Here is a 20,000-nt window from a genome sequence, read left to right as displayed (position 1 = left end):
GTACATTTAACACATTTACTATTTCCTGAAACAGCTTTTTATTGTAGTTTTTATCAAAGAAACAGAAGGAAACAGTGCATTAGTTGGGGACTATTTTCAGCGGCGGATTAATCCACATTTAGAGCTCTAGTGAGTGTGTGTGGCAGCAGGACTGTTCATGTGGGATTGAGACAAAATAAACAACAATTAAATATTAAACTCTATTGACAATATCTTATCGTTTAATATTCATAATGAAATAAAGTTGTAAACTAGTGTTTCTACCTTAGTTTATTTTACACCACTGCTCTCTGGTTTCAAGACGTTCTGGTTGTTTTGTTTAATTTAATTTAATTCCTCCTTTACAGTTGAACCTCACGAGCAGATTCAGCCTTTAAAATATCTTTTTATTGTGTTATCAGATGACTTTTAATCTTCTTAAACACACCTGACATATTTATTTGTGTAATAGAAAGAAGTTGCATATTTTCATAAAGCACGTTTTGTGTAATAATAGTTAATTTGACGTTTTTGCATTTTCTGGACGAGCGTTAGTCGCACAAACTCGCCTGAAGAGAATTCTGTTTGTACTCTTTGCTTGCAGGTTTAAAATATCAGGATTCAAAGTGAGTTTTGATGTTTTATGTTTGCAGAGGTCAAACACAAATGTGAAGATGAGCTCCACAGGAGTGGACAACCCTGGGGTTTGTGAAGCCGCCAGCTTTTCAGACAATCTGGTCTCAATCCTCCAAATCCAATTAACTTTGTCAAATTTTGATCTGAAGTTGATTTTTTTCACTGTGAATTGTTGATTTTTAAAGCGTAATCAGTTCAGTAAGAATATTTTATATCTTTTCCTAAATTTGAGGAGTTACATTTATTGATTTTAGCCACAATTTTTGAAAACTTTTGCAGTTTTAAGCAAAACTACCAGTTTCAGCTTTTTACTGTGAATAATTTATTTTCTTATCTTCTACGATATTAAACAAAACACATTTTATACAGCTAGTTTGACAGCACAAGCATTATGAATATGTCAGCTTGGACTGGATGAATATTTTATACTATTGTAAACATTTTTACAGCCCAAACTATTGATGGATTAATTAATAAAAGAAGTGTTCGTTGCAGCTCAATCATGCACATCTAATGCAAACAATAAGAGATGCTTCATGTCAACCTTTCTCCTCTTTTCTGTCTAATCACGTTCTCCTGCATGATGACCATGAAAAGGCTCCGCAGGCAAACAAACTGAATGCTTTCACATGTTTTACTGTGTATAATTATAAAAGACACAACTAACCAATCACGTGTCGTCTTAAGCAACTGCATGGTCACATGGATCACCACCAGGAATGAGTTGCATGAATTCTAATACCTCTGCACAGCCACAATCTAAAATAAAAGCTTCTTCTGCTGGTTTGCACTGTAACTTCATTTAAAGCAGCAGATACTTGTGACATTTGTGTTTTCTGATGTGTAAGACAATCTGGTCGTCTTTTAGGCCTCCTATAAGGAGTGGGTAAAAGACGCACATGACCATGAAAAGAAGGAGATGAGTAACTCAGGTGGGTGAACACGCCAAGACATTTCTACTTTCTTATTTGTACTCTCATTTTGTTCGGTTGTGTTCGAGCTGCAGAGACGACTGTTAGAGTTTCTGCTCAATGTACAGAAATAATTTAAAATGTCATGTGACAGGTGTGACGTGAAGTAACGGATTTGGGAATGTAGGAAGAAATGATTTGTATATTTGTTTTCATAATAACTTTATTTTTCATTCATATTACCTGGTTTAAATCTGTTGTACATGTCGCCCTCTGCAGGTGCTTTTGTTTATTTGTGTCTTATTTGTGCAGCTCAATTTTGTGAATTCTGAATGTTCAGCGTTTTGTTTTTAATGATTTTCACCAGAGTTGTGTTTTCTCTTCTGAACGCTTCCTGACGCTTCTATCTTCTGTTCGCGACACAGAGAAGTAAATGTGGAGGTGGAAACACATCCGATGGACACACAAGCACTTCACCTGGAGAGAAAAACCCTCTACTGCAAGATGATGACACGCACACACACACACACGCACACACACGCACACACACACACACACACACACAGAGCTGGTGTTCACTGAAGGCCAACATTTAGTATCTTGAACTGAAACACTGACACATGGTGCTCTACTCGCTATATTTCAAGGAGCCGGTGCCGTATTTTACTATTCTGTAAAGTTGATGACGCTCTCAGAGTCAAAGATTCACTTTCACTCCAGCGTCTCTGTTCGGGGAGTTGAGACTTTTATCTCTTAAGGCAGCACAAGTGAAGAGATCACTTTTTCTACAATGAACTTCAACAACAACCAAACATCACTGTTTCCAGCGTGTTCGTTCTGCTCAGTGTTCGACGAACATCAGCTCTGATCTGAAACATTTTATACTTTTGTCAATTCCTCATTGGCAGGAGACGGTTACTGCGGTGACTACTTTCACTGTGATTTTTAAAGAAATGTTTCTGTATCAACCACAAGGGAACTTACGGGCAGAGAAGCTGACTGCCCGGTGTGTATTTTACTACCAATGTGCCTTCATGAAGGAGGAAACGTGTAACTGACCTCCTTGTGTTTCATGTGCACGAAGCATCGCAGCGTTGAAATGAAGAATCGAACACTCCTGTCGATCAGTGAGTCGAGCAGATTGGTCTCATTCCTATTTGTATACTACTGTTTTCTGTAAAAGTGTGAATGCATTTCTTGAAAAGGACAAAAAAATGATGACGTTTGGTGTCAAAATGTTTCCTTTGTTATAAAACGTGAATGAATGAAGAGAAACTCTGAGGTAATAAATGTCCTGAATCCAATAAGTGAGCGTGTGATCTGTTTCCTCTCGACTGTTCCCTGAATGTCCTTCCTCGGGGATCAGATTGTTAAAACCCGACACGTCTCAGACAATATACTGAAAACATGAACATGATTTCCTCTGACTTTTCCTCAAGCGCCATAATGAAGTTAACTCAACAGCTATCGGACGGGTTGCCATGAAATTGAGTTCAAACATTAATGTTCGCCTCATGAGTTGTAATAACTTTAGTGATAGTCACAGTTTATGACCAAATCCCTGCAGAAGTAAAGACCTCAGCTGGAGTTTGTGTTTACTGCTCGTTGTGTCACAAGACACAGAGCGCCTCCATCAATAACTTCTGTTAGTAAGTTCAGTGTGTGATATAACCTGTGTGTGTGTGTGTGTGGGGGGGGGGGGTTGTAAAAACACTTCCTGTGTGGATTGGCCTTTTGTCTAGTGAATGTGCAGAAAGGGGCCCAGTCACAAGCAGCTGCATTTCTATTTACTTTGTCATATTGTTTTATTGTCAGGGTCGTGGTGGGTAATCTGAAACTGTCCCAATGCAGGCGAGGAGCAGAAGATGTTCAGTAACACCGGCAGGTTTCTCTTCCTGATTCTCCTTCAGATAAATAAAGTCTCTTGATCAGCTGGAAGATGATGTCACAAAACTGAAAACTGTTTTTCTGAGGAACTCATGGTTCTCACAGGACAGAGACAAAGATACAAACATGTGATGATCTTATAGAATATGATGCAGTGTGTAGATTAAACTACCAACAGGATGTAAAGGAGGGAAACATCTGCAGGAACATCTAACACACACATTAATGTAACACACACATTAATGTAACAGGAACATGTAACACACACATTAATGTAACAGGAACATGTAACACACACATTAATGTAACAGGAACATGTAACACACACATTAATGTAACAGGAACATGTAACACACACATTAATGTAACAGGAACATGTAACACACACATTAATGTAACAGGAACATGTAACACACACATTAATGTAACAGGAACATGTAACACACACATTAATGTAGCAGGAACATGTAACACACACATTAATGTAACAGGAACATGTAACACACACATTAATGTAACAGGAACATGTAACACACACATTAATGTAACAGGAACATGTAACACACACATTAATGTAGCAGGAACATGTAACACACACATTAATGTAACAGGAACATGTAACACACACATTAATGTAACAGGAACATATAACACACACATTAATGCAACAGGAACATGTAACACACACATTAATGCAACAGGAACATGTAACACACACATTAATGCAGCAGGAACATGTAACACACACATTAATGTAACAGGAACATGTAACACACACATAAATGCAACAGGAACATGTAACACACACATTAATGTAGCAGGAACATGTAACACACACATTAATGTAACAGGAACATGTAACACACACATTAATGCAACAGGAACATGTAACACACATTAATGTAGCAGGAACATGTAACACACACATTAATGTAACAGGAACATGTAACACACACATTAATGTAACAGGAACATGTAACACACACATTAATGTAACAGGAACATGTAACACACACATTAATGTAACAGGAACATGTAACAGACACATTAATGTAACAGGAACATGTAACACACACATTAATGTAACAGGAACATGTAACACACACATTAATGTAACAGGAACATGTAACACACACATTAATGTAACAGGAACATGTAACACACACATTAATGTAACATGAACATGTAACACACACATTAATGTAGCAGGAACATGTAACACACATTAATGTAACAGGAACATGTAACACACACATTAATGTAACACACACATTAATGCAACAGGAACATGTAACACACACATTAATGCAGCAGGAACATGTAACACATTAATGTAACAGGAACACGTAACACACACATTAATGTAACAGGAACACGTAACACACACATTAATGTAACAGGAACATGTAACACACACATTAATGTAACAGGAACATGTAACACACACATTAATGTAACATGAACATGTAACACACACATTAATGCAACAGGAACATGTAACACACACATTAATGTAGCAGGAACATGTAACACACACATTAATGTAACAGGAACATGTAACACACACATTAATGTAACAGGAACATGTAACACACACATTAATGCAACAGGAACATGTAACACACACATTAATGTAGCAGGAACATGTAACACACACATTAATGTAACAGGAACATGTAACACACACATTAATGTAACAGGAACATGTAACACACACATTAATGTAACACACACATTAATGTAACAGGAACATGTAACACACACATTAATGTAACATGAACATGTAACACACACATTAATGTAGCAGGAACATGTAACACACATTAATGTAACAGGAACATGTAACACACACATTAATGTAACACACACATTAATGCAACAGGAACATGTAACACACACATTAATGTAGCAGGAACATGTAACACACACATTAATGCAGCAGGAACATGTAACACACACATTAATGTAACAGGAACATGTAACACACACATTAATGTAACAGGAACATGTAACACACACATTAATGTAACATGAACATGTAACACACACATTAATGTAACATGAACATGTAACACACACATTAATGCAACAGGAACATGTAACACACACATTAATGTAACAGGAACATGTAACACACACATTAATGTAACAGGAACATGTAACACACACATTAATGTAACAGGAACATGTAACACACACATTAATGTAACAGGAACATATAACACACACATTAATGCAGCAGGAACATGTAACACACACATTAATGTAACAGGAACATGTAACACACACATTAATGCAACAGGAACATGTAACACACATTAATGTAACAGGAACATGTAACACACACATTAATGTAACAGGAACATGTAACACACATTAATGTAACAGGAACATGTAACACACACATTAATGTAACAGGAACATGTAACACACATTAATGTAACAGGAACATGTAACACACACATTAATGTAACAGGAACATGTAACACACACATTAATGTAACAGGAACATGTAACACACACATTAATGTAACAGGAACATGTAACACACACATTAATGTAACAGGAACATGTAACACACACATTAATGTAACAGGAACATGTAACACACACACACATTAATGTAACAGGAACATGTAACACATACATTAATGCAACACACACATTAATGCAGCAGGAACATGTAACATGTGTCCGTTCACACGTATGACCAGTTTGCAGTTTGGCTTTGTAAAGCTAGATGGCGCTGTGGAGACTTGAGTCTGTTTCCAGCCTGGCTCCTCTTTTACAAATAATAATAAAAAGACCACAGCACTGAGGGAAAGATCTCAACTGGCAAACATGAATCACAACAGCCTTCCACAAAACTGAGATTACACTGAGGATACCAGAGGATTCTTTTACCCTCTGTTGGAGTGTTTTTGCTTTTCTGATTCAGTTGTTGAGTAATCTCTACAGGCTGGATTCTGTTTGTAGTATTGATCTTTGTGGAGAGCAAAAGAGAGGGAACTCATTGGTCGAAATGTAATCTCTGAGCCACATGATTTAGCTTTTTATTCTCTTAAAATAAACAGTTCACTGAGTGTAAACCGGCTACTTGTGGAGCCAATGCTGAAGAGCCTTAAACCTGCGTCATTATAATATCCAGCAGGAGGCGAGTAGGTCTGATTGTAACCTGTATCCTGGTTATTTCATAATCTCAATTTGGAGTTTTATGTCTTCTTCAATACAGCATTATGTTCATTTAGTAATTTATGGCCCTATTTAGAGTAAAATAGATGATAAAGCAGCGTCTGCTTTAGGGCGGGGCTATTGTGTGATTTATAGGTCACTAAAGACAGATGTGATTGGTTTAAAGAAATACAAACATACTGTAATATAATAACATAACATTTATTATACTGACAAAAACACACTTTGTATTACATGGTAATATTCAGCTTTTGTATAAAGAAATTTAAAAAAAAGAATCGATCCTTTCCATTAGTGGAATTCAACACAATAGTTGAGCATATATCTCTTTAAATATTATAAAGTCACTATTTATGTACATGATGTTGTCCTGTAGGCGTGTGAGTGAAGTGATGGATGTGATTTAAAAGATCAATCTGAATGTGTTGTTGTATTTAAACTGTATATTCAACCTTTTTACCCTCTGATGGGTTCAAATAAAATATTGTATTTTCTAAAGAATATTGTAATAAGATGATAGTGATGTTATATTCTGTATTTATGGTCATTTATGTGCTATTAGCGTGTCGTTCCTCTTGCTTCTCGTCACTTTTCTTGCTCATCAGCTGATGCAGATGTTCACTAAAAAGTTAAACATCATCAATAACCATGTGGTGCTAATTCACAACAGAAATATAAACTCACTGAATACATCTTCACTGTATGGTACATAAAGAGTCATAACACCACAGCAATACTGATACAGTAATATTTCTGTATATACATTTATAGTAAATAATTGGAACTGGAAGTCATTTACGATCAGTGCTTCCTAAACACTATATTAAAAGGGTAGTTTGGAAAACTGCTCACTTTAAGGCCACCAGACTCCATTGACAAAAACAGTGATTTTACCTCACATAATACAGGAGCTGCTGGTTTACTGCTGCCTCGATCTGTTAGTTAGTTTGAGTTATTGTGTGACTTCGGTGATTCCAAACTAATTCTTTAAAACACCGAAGTCACACAATAACACAAACTAACTAACAGATCGAGGCAGCGGTAAACCAGCAACTCATGTGTTCTGTAAGTAAAATCACTGTTTTTGTTAATGGAGTCTGGTGGCTTTAAACAGAGCAAAGATAACAGCGTCAGTTCCCTGTCAGAAAGGCTGTCTGACAGCAAAGTAAAGCGTGGAAATATAGTGTACTCTTAAACTGATATTAATTTATTTAGATGTCTAAAACACGTTTTGCAGTGTTACATTGTTTAGCTTCCTGCTGGTACTTCCTGTCTGCTTCTCCAAACTGCATCTACTGTAGGTGAGACACTGACTTTGGATAAGAACCTCACAACCATAATTCAAAACATCATCCCTTTAAAGACATTGTTAAATCCTTGGTTCACCCAAATTACAGCACGGCCTTGTTGCTGAAATGCATGAAGCCAAAAGCACTATGCAGTTTTCTGCACCAGCATAGAAGGTAGAAGGGTACTGTGTAATTATATTGAACCACTAAATGACATGTCATGACAAGATAACATTTGGTCCTGAACATGCAAACAACAACAAACAGGTAAACAGTAAACAGTATGTGACTACATTTGTGCAGCTGTTGTCTGTGAGGCTGAAATAGCATCATCCCTCAGCGACGACGCACAGCTTCACCCGGTCCTTAGCTTGTAAACAGATGCATTAGAGCACACGGGTGGCGTGCTGAGGTGGAGCTCCTCATGTGTTCCTGTCCTTTTCTTTCCTCTAGATCTTTATCAATCTCTCTATATGTGTCTCTCTGCCCCATCTTCTATATTTGGCTGCCCTGTGACCTGGCTGCTGCAGACTGAACCCTGCTCCACACATTGTCAAAACAAGGGGCTAATCTTGTCCAACAGGTGGGAGACACACACACACACACACACACACACACACACACACACACACACACACACACACACACACACAGACACACAGTAGAGTCTGTCTCCCTATTTCCACACAACACTAACACAGCGTCACAAACTCGCCGTGACACCGTTGCCAGGGGATACGGAGGCTCACGCTTTCCAAAACCAGCCCGAGAATGCTGAGGGTCAAGTGTCGCAGCCGCACACATGTTGAATGATGAAATGGGCCAGCGTGAGCTCAACTGACGTGTTTCTACTGCGTCTATCAGAATATAACTGTGTTTTCACCAATGGGGGAAGAAGTAGAACCTTTACTTACAATATTACAAGTAAAAGTCCTGCATTCGAAGGCTTGCTTAAAGGTATAATATGTACCTTTTCTGTATACATATTATATATACAAATATATATATATATTAAAAATGTCTAAAACAGACTAGATGAATGTTATATATTTGAGTTGTGTTGAGAGAAATGTGTCATGTTCCTGAAGGTAACGTTTCCTCTCTCTCCTGTCATGGTGTCATCAGTCCTGTGTTGTATATGTAGTGAGACAGAGACATGTGTAATGTCCCTGAAGGTAACGTTTCCTCTCTCTCCTGTCATGGTGTCATCAGTCCTGTGTTGTATATGTATTGAGACAGAGACATGTGTAATGTCCCTGAAGGTAACGTTTCCTCTCTCCTGTCATGGTGTCATCAGTCCTGTGTTGTATATGTAGTGAGACAGAGACATGTGTAATGTTCCTGAAGGTAACGTTTCCTCTCTCACCTGTCATGGTGTCATCAGTCCTGTGTTGTATATGTAGTGAGACAGAGACATGTGTAATGTCCCTGAAGGTAACGTTTCCTCTCTCTCCTGTCATGGTGTCATCAGTCCTGTGTTGTATATGTAGTGAGAGAGAGACATGTGTAATGTCCCTGAAGGTAACGTTTCCTTCCTCTCCTGTCATGGTGTCATCAGTCCTGTGTTGTATATGTAGTGAGACAGAGACATGTGTAATGTCCCTGAAGGTAACGTTTCCTCTCTCCTGTCATGGTGTCATCAGTCCTGTGTTGTATATGTAGTGAGACAGAGACATGTGTAATGTTCCTGAAGGTAACGTTTCCTCTCTCTCCTGTCATGGTGTCATCAGTCCTGTGTTGTATATGTAGTGAGACAGAGACATGTGTAATGTTCCTGAAGGTAACGTTTCCTCTCTCTCCTGTCATGGTGTCATCAGTCCTGTGTTGTATATGTAGTGAGACAGAGAAATGTGTAATGTTCCTGAAGGTAACGTTTCCTCTCTCTCCTGTCATGGTGTCATCAGTCCTGTGTTGTATATGTAGTGAGTACAGAGAGATGTGTAATGTCCCTGAAGGTAACGTTTCCTCTCTCTCCTGTCATGGTGTCATCAGTCCTGTGTTGTATATGTAGTGAGACAGAGACATGTGTAATGTTCCTGAAGGTAACGTTTCCTCTCTCTCCTGTCATGGTGTCATCAGTCCTGTGTTGTATATGTAGTGAGACAGAGACATGTGTAATGTTCCTGAAGGTAACGTTTCCTCTCTCTCCTGTCATGGTGTCATCAGTCCTGTGTTGTATATGTAGTGAGTACAGAGAGATGTGTAATGTCCCTGAAGGTAACGTTTCCTCTCTCTCCTGTCATGGTGTCATCAGTCCTGTGTTGTATATGTAGTGAGACAGAGACATGTGTAATGTTCCTGAAGGTAACGTTTCCTCTCTCTCCTGTCATGGTGTCATCAGTCCTGTGTTGTATATGTAGTGAGACAGAGACATGTGTAATGTTCCTGAAGGTAACGTTTCCTCTCTCTCCTGTCATGGTGTCATCAGTCCTGTGTTGTATATGTAGTGAGACAGAGGAATGTGTAATGTTCCTGAAGGTAACGTTTCCTCTCTCTCCTGTCATGGTGTCATCAGTCCTGTGTTGTATATGTAGTGAGACAGAGAAATGTGTAATGTTCCTGAAGGTAACGTTTCCTCTCTCCTGTTATGGTGTCATCAGTCCTGTGTTGTATATGTAGTGAGACAGAGACATGTGTAATGTCCCTGAAGGTAACGTTTCCTCTCTCTCCTGTCATGGTGTCATCAGTCCTGTGTTGTATATGTAGTGAGACAGAGACATGTGTAATGTCCCTGAAGGTAACGTTTCCTCTCTCCTGTCATGGTGTCATCAGTCCTGTGTTGTATATGTAGTGAGATAGAGAAATGTGTAATGTCCCTGAAGGTAACGTTTCCTCTCTCCTGTCAGGGCGTCGTCTCCCCTTTGAGCAGCGTCAGCGTTGTGTTTGTAACCAGAAGCTTCATAAACTGACTGTTTATCCAGTTTTAAGACACTTTCTACATCCTGGTGTTTTTAACTCTATATTTGAAGGATGAAGGATTTTAGTCCTCGGACGTCTGGATCTTAAGTTCTCAGAGAAACAAGCTGAGCAGACGTTAGCGGCAGCCGAACAGTGTGCAGGAGAAACTCTGATGTTTAACCTCAAACTGCTTTATACATAAACCTGTATTACTTTTCTGGACTTGGACGGCTTTTTGTGTGAAATATTGGATAATTTGACTTTTGACCTCACCCCTTTTTTTTAAATGTGCCAATAAGCGCCTATTTAACTCTGCTTATTGTAACAGCCTTTGCATTGTATTTTAAAATATTCTCATGTATTTTAATGTGAAGTTGTATCTTAAACTACTTCTGTAAGATAAGTGTAGTGCTGTAAAAAGTAGAAATATAAAGAAACATAAAACAGAAATACTCAGATATTCCACCGCTGCTTTTCACTTCCATGACAGTTCCCAGCGGAGAACTGTCGGCCTCCATGTGGTATTAATGCACTTGTCTCGCTGGTTAGAAGGAAACATTGCAGCTAAACAACACTCCGCCTCCTCAGAGCGGTGAGAGCTGATGGCAGGTTTGAGCTGCTGCTCGTCACACATCCACACTTCCCACACCACCTGATGGTGTCGGCTCCACTTTGAGGGGCCGCCGGGGCTCTCAGTGTCTGAGCCACGTGACCTCCACATGAGGCTGGCTGGGAGGGGAGCAGGACGGCAGCGCTGCACTCTTTTGCTCCTCTGCTGGGGGGGGGACGGCCGTGGAAACAACGATCTCCATCCGACTGGCTCGGTATATGCTCACCTGAAAATACAGTCAAGATTCATTCATGGATTTAATTCTTCTTTCCTTGTGATGTTTTCTTTGAGTGTGAACTCTTTCATATCAGAATATGTGAAAGGAGACAATCAACAAATATGTGATACAAACGTTTATAACCACGAGAAGCTCTGTGGAGTCAGGAGTGAGTCTGTATTTTGTTAGTATCTTGTGCATTTGCAGTAAGCAACACGTCCTCACACTGAAACAACAGATGGTTTACCAAAGACGTTGTGTAAATAAATTCTACTTGGTGAGGTTTAGGAAAAGATCATGATTTGGGCTAAAATAAACATGTTTGTTACGGACTGAACGTACATGACCTAATACGCAACGCAGCGTGTGACGTGGTTAAGCACTGACGTAGACACAAATGAATCGAAGCTCTTTATGGTAAAACACCCGACTTCCTCCTGAGCTCACGTCATAATTGCTACTACGGCCACTAGAGGTCGCCGTCTTACGATCTTAACCCTAACTAAATATAAGTCGTAATAAGCTGCTTGCACAGACGACATATGCGACTGTTCTTTAGGTGAGGGTGACTTGGCAGAAAGATTCCTGCACATGCACGAGGGTAATGTGATACACGCTGTGGATTCAACATAGTTTGTAGCCCAACAAAATGTAGTTAGCTAATGAAATGCTAAGTAATGCTACTGTAAGTAGTAAGCTAGTTTGCAGTTTTTGTTAGAGCAGATTAATATGGTTTAATGTATTCTTACACTTTTAATTGGTTTTGGTTTCGGTTGTTTTACTACAGCTCCCCGTACCACTTCAACATGACCTTAACAGTCGATTGCTAATTAAGTACCTAATTATCTCTTGATCTGTGTATCGTACACTCACCTGTGTTTGCAGGTAGCGCGGTGATTTGAGCTCCAGCTCCTCCTTGCCGACGGTGGGAGCACAGCAACAAAATACCTGCTGGAAACCTGCTCTGAACCTGCAGAGTGGATTAATAACGGGATTAAAGGCCGGATTACACACACAGATGACCTGCCACATGAGCACAGCTGGCCTTTTTGACAGGAACATATTAGAAGTAGACTTCCTACCTGCTGTTGAGGCAGTAGTAGATGAGTGGGTTGTACATGGTGGAGCTCATGGCCAGCCACATGATGGTCAGGTACACCTGCTGGATGTAGCGCTGCTCAAATAAATGGGGGAAGAACTGGAGCAGGAGGAAGTAGATGTGATAGGGCAGCCAGCACACAGCGAACGTACACACAACCACGATCATCATCTTCACCACCTGCCACAGGAAACACACAAAATAATCTTTTCAGTGTTTTTGTTTTCATGTGGGGATTAAAAAAAATTAAATTGAAATGATACTGTTTAGTGCATGTGTGTGTGTGCGTGTGTGTGTGTGTGTGTGTGTCACCTTGCGTTTGGCAATCAGCTGTTCTTTGTAGTGTTCAGACGAGTCTCCAGGAATCTCACTCGCCCAGAGGGTGACACCCACGATCGTGTACGCACATCCCATAATGCAAAGGGGCAGGAAGTAGATGAGCAGTGTCACACACACATAGTATCTGGAAAAATTAGAGAAAAAGGGAAAATGTTTGAATAATGTGTCCTGATATGTACTGGAAATACTGCCAATAATACCGCACGGTGCACAACGTGTAACTCGGAGAGCGCAGACCTCCGGCAAGGCCGAGCTCTGTGTTACAATGTTAACGAAAGTAAAACATAAATGTGTGTATCCGCCAAAGGTTTGACGGGTTATTCCTTGGCTCATGCTCCACACTTCCACCAAGTTTCATGAGAATAGGGACAGTAGTTTTTCCGTAATTCTGCAGACAGATAAACCATCAGAACTGAAGATATAAGCATTCCTAATGTTCTGTTCCCTAAACAGACGAGTGTGAAGCGAGGCAGCGAGTGCACCTGCTCCGGAAACACTCAACATTTCTTAGTTCGAGCAGCAGATGGGAAATATGTCAACAACTACTGGATGTATTAACCTGACATTTGGAACAAACATTCAAGTTCTGCAGAGGATGAATCCTGCTGATGATCCTCTGACTTTTCCTCTGGCGCCACCAAGAGCTTCACAATTGTGTTGTTTAGTGAAATATGAATTTAAATTTGAATTATTGGAACATGTTCACACGTGTCATTTTGGTTTTCCCTGCACTTTTCATCCAGCTCCATTATCAGGTCAACATTTCAGTTTCAATTCTGCAGAACTAGCAAATATTAGCATGCTGATGCTAGCTCAAAGCAACGGTGCTACGTACACTCACAGCTAGCGTAGCTGCAGACTTCTTCGTCTTGTTATCTTTAGTTGCTTCTACTGTATGAATCATTTACACTTGTCTGATGCCTGTAAATTATTGCCTCCTGTCAGATTATGCACTACATGTTTACATTCATTAACACACACACACACACACACACACACACACTTGAATACACAATAATCCGGACCACTAAATTAAAGATGCTTTCATTTGCAGAGCGGTTGAGAAGGTGTGCTCCAGAGGTTATTTCCAGAAGGAAGCCAGGAGAATCCCGACAGACGGATTCCTCTCCTGCGCAGGAGTCATTTCAGCTGCAGTTTCTATTTCATATTAAATTAATGGTTCATCCAGATTGAACCTTATTACCCACAATGCTGTGCTGCAGCTGCATATACAAGCATAGAATAATACTGGTTATTAAATATTTAATATACCAGCTTCCAAAATAAAAAGATGTTCGGGTTTGGTCCTTAAAAGTTTAAAACTGAAGTTTATTTACTGAAGTGTGGTTTATTATTCTGAACACTGGGCACCAAGTTTACCAAATGAGTTCAATACTTTAACCTATTCTTTTTTTTTTCTACGTTTACGAAATAGCTCAATATTCTTGTGAAAGGAATGTTTTTGTTTTCTGTGCAGGGGACATGTTCCCCTCAACATGTAAAACGTGCGTTTGTCCCCCCAATAAAAACCTTTTATTTTGATAAACCAGTACAACACGAAGAGCAAATCGTGCTGACGTGTCTACTCAGCAGAGATAACAGTTGATCTACAACTACAGTAGAATACATATTTGAAAGCAACAGGATTTATGTATATATTATATTCCATTATATTGTGACCTGGAGCCTGAAATGTGTGTTTTCATTGACATACGAAGAAATTTCCACCATAAATTGATGCAGAAAAGACGTAAATTGGCTAAATGTGTTGAAACCAGGTTTTGCTTCATCGCCCTCAGGTACTCACATCTTCCTGAAGTCCACCGTGGAGTATTCGGGCCAGTCTATGTAGCAGACTGTGCGTCCGGGCAGCAGCGCAGTGGACGAGAAGTAGTACTGAGGGAAGGCGAGAAGCAGAGCCAGCATCCAGATGACGGCCGTCACCACGCGGGTCTCTGTGGAGGTCAGCCTCAGCTGCAGGGGATGGATGATGGCCATGTATCTAACGGAGGATAAGGTTTTTATTCAATGACAGTCATGCATGTCTCATTAACTACAAATTGTGTATTATTTATTGTTATTGACAACCTTTTTCCAAAGCTTTACATCTCCCTGACACCTTCGGCAGCCATTGATTTCTATTCTTTCACAACGGTGTCATAAATATTGATTTTTAGATATATATTGATTCTGAACATTTGAAATGCTTCCAATATTAATATTCCGCACTATCGATACACCAGCTGCGTTTCTCCCTCTGACTTTACACAAGAATTGTAATGACTTCCTTTTGATTTGTTTTGTTATTTACTTTATTCCCTTTTGAATGTGTAACAATCAGGCTGTGAACGTGAACACGACCTCCAGATTAATATAGTTTTCATTAATGTAAATAAGTTTGAATTCTCGTTAGAATTTACTGCAGTCTTTCTGCTGTTTCCTGCTACATCGTAGTCATAGTCTTAGTTAATAAGAATAACGCAAGAGAGATGTATTAGAAAGATATTACACACACACACCTGTCCAGAGCGATGGCCGTCATGGAGTAAATGCTGGCAAATATGGCTGCAATGGGGAAGAAGTTGTGGAAGCGACAGTAAACCAAACCAAAGTACCACTCGTTGTGAACAGCGTAGGCAAAGTTGATCACTGTGTTGAAGGCGGACATGGCCGCCTCTGCAAACGCCAGGTTCACCTGCAGGAGAGAGAAGAAGAGTTCAACAAGCTGTACATCACAATAATATGAATTGTGTTGCCCTGTGTTGTATATGTAGTGAGACAGAGAAAAGTGTAATGTCCCTGAAGGTAACGTTTCCTCTCTCTCCTGTCATGGTGTCATCAGTCCTGTGTTGTATATGTAGTGAGACAGAGACATGTGTAATGTTCCTGAAGGTAACGTTTCCTCTCTCTCCTGTCATGGTGTCATCAGTCCTGTGTTGTATATGTAGTGAGACAGAGACATGTGTAATGTTCCTGAAGGTAACGTTTCCTCTCTCCTGTCATGGTGTCATCAGTCCTGTGTTGTATATGTAGTGAGACAGAGACATGTGTAATGTCCCTGAAGGTAACGTTTCCTCTCTCTCCTGTCATGGTGTCATCAGTCCTGTGTTGTATATGTAGTGAGACAGAGAAAAGTGTAATGTCCCTGAAGGTAACGTTTCCTCTCTCTCCTGTCATGGTGTCATCAGTCCTGTGTTGTATATGTAGTGAGACAGAGACATGTGTAATGTCCCTGAAGGTAACGTTTCCTCTCTCTCCTGTCATGGTGTCATCAGTCCTGTGTTGTATATGTAGTGAGACAGAGACATGTGTAATGTCCCTGAAGGTAACGTTTCCTCTCTCCTGTCATGGTGTCATCAGTCCTGTGTTGTATATGTAGTGAGACAGAGAAATGTGTAATGTCCCTGAAGGTAACGTTTCCTCTCTCTCCTGTCATGGTGTCATCAGTCCTGTGTTGTATATGTAGTGAGACAGAGAGATGTGTAATGTTCCTGAAGGTAACGTTTCCTCTCTCCTGTCATGGTGTCATCAGTCCTGTGTTGTATATGTAGTGAGACAGAGACATGTGTAATGTTCCTGAAGGTAACGTTTCCTCTCTCCTGTCATGGTGTCATCAGTCCTGTGTTGTATATGTAGTGAGACAGAGACATGTGTAATGTCCCTGAAGGTAACGTTTCCTCTCTCTCCTGTCATGGTGTCATCAGTCCTGTGTTGTATATGTAGTGAGACAGAGACATGTGTGATGTTCCTGAAGGTAACGTTTCCTCTCTCTCCTGTCATGGTGTCATCAGTCCTGTGTTGTATATGTAGTGAGACAGAGACATGTGTAATGTTCCTGAAGGTAACGTTTCCTCTCTCCTGTCATGGTGTCATCAGTCCTGTGTTGTATATGTAGTGAGACAGAGACATGTGTAATGTCCCTGAAGGTAACGTTTCCTCTCTCTCCTGTCATGGTGTCATCAGTCCTGTGTTGTATATGTAGTGAGACAGAGAAATGTGTAATGTCCCTGAAGGTAACGTTTCCTCTCTCTCCTGTCATGGTGTCATCAGTCCTGTGTTGTATATGTAGTGAGACAGAGACATGTGTAATGTTCCTGAATCACCTGGTTTGCGTTCGAGCATCTTCATTTCTCAAAGTTTCATGCAGGAGATCCTGATGCTTTGCAGATAATAAAATGAAATTGCTTCAATTTCAATCATTTTTAGTGAGTGCACAAATTAAATCTCATTCTGCAAGAACCTCCAAAAGGCAACATGAGTAGTTTAGAAGTGGCATCCTCATTTAGGTAGAACCTGAATGAATACTCACCAGGAAATAGTTGGTGACGGTCCTCATGCGTTTATGCGCCAGAATGATCCAGATGACCACCATGTTGCCAACAACAGACACCGCGACGATGCTGCAGTAAGCCACAGCCCACAGTGTGATCTGCCACACCGGCTGGATGAACTGGTTGAAGCCGTCGCTGCAGTTCACGGAGACGTTTGTCCCGCTTGTGGCGTTACAGTCCGTGGCGTTGTAGAGAGGGTCCATCTCTCCGGGCACCAGCTTGTTGAGTGAGTTGGATGTTAAAAATAGATTAGTGTCCTGTTACTTGAATGGATTCCTCTCTATGAAGGAAAGCAGCAGGCCTTGTGGAAATGTAAAAAGAAAAAATGCTATTCCCATTAATGTTCAGGGTGGAACCGTCTTTACGCACCGTGAAGCCGCGCGCTCCTGAGGACATCACCTCACCAAGACGCACGACGCAGCTCGCCAGCCATTGATGTTGTTCAGGCTGGTTAACCCACACGCATACACTCCCTCCCTCCACTATTCACCCCCCTCACACACTCACTCACTCACCCCTTCTCTATAAACACATACAATGAGTAATATTATTCTTGACTGGCAGATATCAGATACTGAAAATCACTCTTTGACCCTGAAATACAACATAACTGATCTGTTGATGGTCGCAATCTGATCATATTGTTAGAAAATGTGTCCACAACACGTGAACAATTAACAGAGGGTGTGTTACACACTATGATGTGCAGTGACGTGCGGTGAGGTTCATGGCTGGGGAGGCACTCACTCTTTCAGAGTCAGATTTACAAATATATGAGCTTATTCACCATCATGGCAGCATGAACATTGACTACTGGTTATTTTTCATATCAGCATTCTTTATACACACACAGGTAAGGTGCACATTTGGCCAAAAGAGAACCTTACATTTATAGTGGCTCAGAGTACATGTATTGGGCTCACGTGCGCCCTCTTCAGTGCAGCAGAGTACTGTCTGCCTCACCTGGTGTCTTCTCACTGTGGCTTTATGTCACATCAGCAAGACTAAATATGTTACACACATACATTTATAAATATATATATATATATATATATATATTTATATTTATGCTATTATTAGTTTTTTTACTTTTCATGATGACGGGGCAGAGCCTCCCCTGACCGCACGTCCCTGATGATGTGTAAGCAGAGATGTTTATTAATGTATTTGTAGACAATTATAAAGCATTTAACAAGATAATGAAATATAAAACAGCTAGGATTGTATGAATATGAAATTAATTTATAGCAAATGTTGAAGAAATCTATATGTAAGTGGACCTTGAGTTACACATTCTTTTACTTTTTCTTTTGCAAATGATTTTCTTTTACATATAATCAGTTAAAACATATTTTATGTAATGATTTGTTTGATCAGGTAACAGCTGTGTCATCATTTATTAAGTTAGCTCGCTTAGTTAGCCACCATCGCTACCTGTTCTCGTACTGCTCAAGCTAAACATGCTAATGTTAGCCGTTTATGTTGAAGCAGATTAACACTTTGATCAAATTTCATATTGTGTTATAGTTTATAAAAACATTAATTAACACTCAAATGATTTTATATCTGCTAACAAATACCTTAAATGGTATTATTGTATTGTGTTAAAACACATTTATTGAGTGTTTCTAGTGTAATAATAGTCTAAATAGTGACTAAATGCCTGTTATTCATGTATTTATCTCTTGAATCGGGACAAATTTCTCTCCATAATTATACAGTAGCAGTGTTGATATCCCGGCCCTGGTATTACTCTGTATCAGCAGTGGTCGACACATTTTACTTATTTACTAAATAAACTACATAAATACTTTAAATACTAATACTGTAATGTTAAAGTAAAATGTTATCCAGAAGGGAACAAATGCATAGAAGTTGAACACGAACTTTCCACCACATTCATTATTTAGATATGTATTTAGAGTCAGTCAGTTGGGAAATTGGCTCGTGGCGTCGTGTTTATTGATTTCATGCTTCAACATTTCATGCATTTTAGTCAATGTATGCCTACATGTCATTTAAAGTAACACGCTAACATGCATCTCAATCTAGACGATGCAGCTTTGTTTATCTTGCATTGAATTAAAGGCTCAATGACTAAAGGTCATAAGGTCACAAGATTGCGTCCTGCCTGGCTAAATTGCATGTCAGCTCACCAAAGTAATGGAAAATCAGATACGTGGCACAACACATGATGGAGATTATACATCTCTCAGCTCAGTGTGTTGCATCAGATCGCAGTTATTAGAATCCACTGGAGGAAGAAAACAGGAATTCAATCTTATCTGTCACCTGCGCCCGTCACAGCTGCTGTATCCAGGAAGTGGAAGCTCGTGTCTGAGCAAGTGATGAGGACAAGATGTGACAAAGACATACAGAATTCATCCCACACAGCGACAGGGGGCTTTCTCTCATTCATCTGTTTATCTGCATCAACACCTGCTTTCATATAAAACTCATATTAAAAAGTGAGAAATCAGTAACAAGAGCATGTGGACACAATAGGGAGGCTTGGGTTTAGATCTCACAGCAGATAGAAGAGAGAGAGATGGAAAAGTGGATTACTGGAGGTTTTAGAGTCAACAATGTGGCTCACAAATGTGTCTATCATA

The 20,000-nt window shown here is 39.8% G+C and overlaps 2 protein-coding genes across 5 annotated transcripts in view; one reads left to right on the top strand and one right to left on the bottom strand.

Annotated features, from left to right (window-relative positions):
* The window catches only part of scarb1 (scavenger receptor class B, member 1), a 19,069-nt gene extending 16,239 nt beyond the window's left edge, over positions 1-2,830 (top strand). For 2 of the 4 annotated variants that reach the window (XM_029444748.1, XM_029444746.1), the window contains exons 12-14: positions 633-683; positions 1,484-1,547; positions 1,952-2,830. In XM_029444748.1, coding sequence (XP_029300608.1) covers positions 633-683; positions 1,484-1,547; positions 1,952-1,959 — 123 coding nt within the window. In that variant the 3' untranslated portion in view covers positions 1,960-2,830. The remainder of the gene's footprint in view (positions 1-632; positions 684-1,483; positions 1,548-1,951) is intronic. The other 2 variants (XM_029444750.1, XM_029444749.1) reach the window with 1 other exon arrangement.
* An 8,654-nt stretch (positions 2,831-11,484) lies between these two features.
* Positions 11,485-17,591, bottom strand: LOC115017045 (substance-P receptor-like). Its single transcript, XM_029445213.1, has 7 exons — positions 17,367-17,591; positions 15,577-15,752; positions 14,865-15,059; positions 13,031-13,181; positions 12,702-12,898; positions 12,493-12,589; positions 11,485-11,628 (listed from the first exon to the last, which is right to left on the bottom strand). Exons 1-7 carry the CDS (start codon positions 17,589-17,591, stop codon positions 11,485-11,487), a joined length of 1,185 nt encoding a protein of 394 aa, XP_029301073.1.
* Positions 17,592-20,000: the final 2,409 nt, after the last annotated feature.

The sequence above is a fragment of the Cottoperca gobio genome, chromosome 12 (genome assembly GCF_900634415.1).
Source record: "Cottoperca gobio chromosome 12, fCotGob3.1, whole genome shotgun sequence".
Taxonomy (NCBI): domain Eukaryota; kingdom Metazoa; phylum Chordata; class Actinopteri; order Perciformes; family Bovichtidae; genus Cottoperca; species Cottoperca gobio.
The sequence above is the reverse complement of the archived record's forward strand: the minus strand, read 5'-3'. Positions and strand labels throughout refer to the sequence as shown.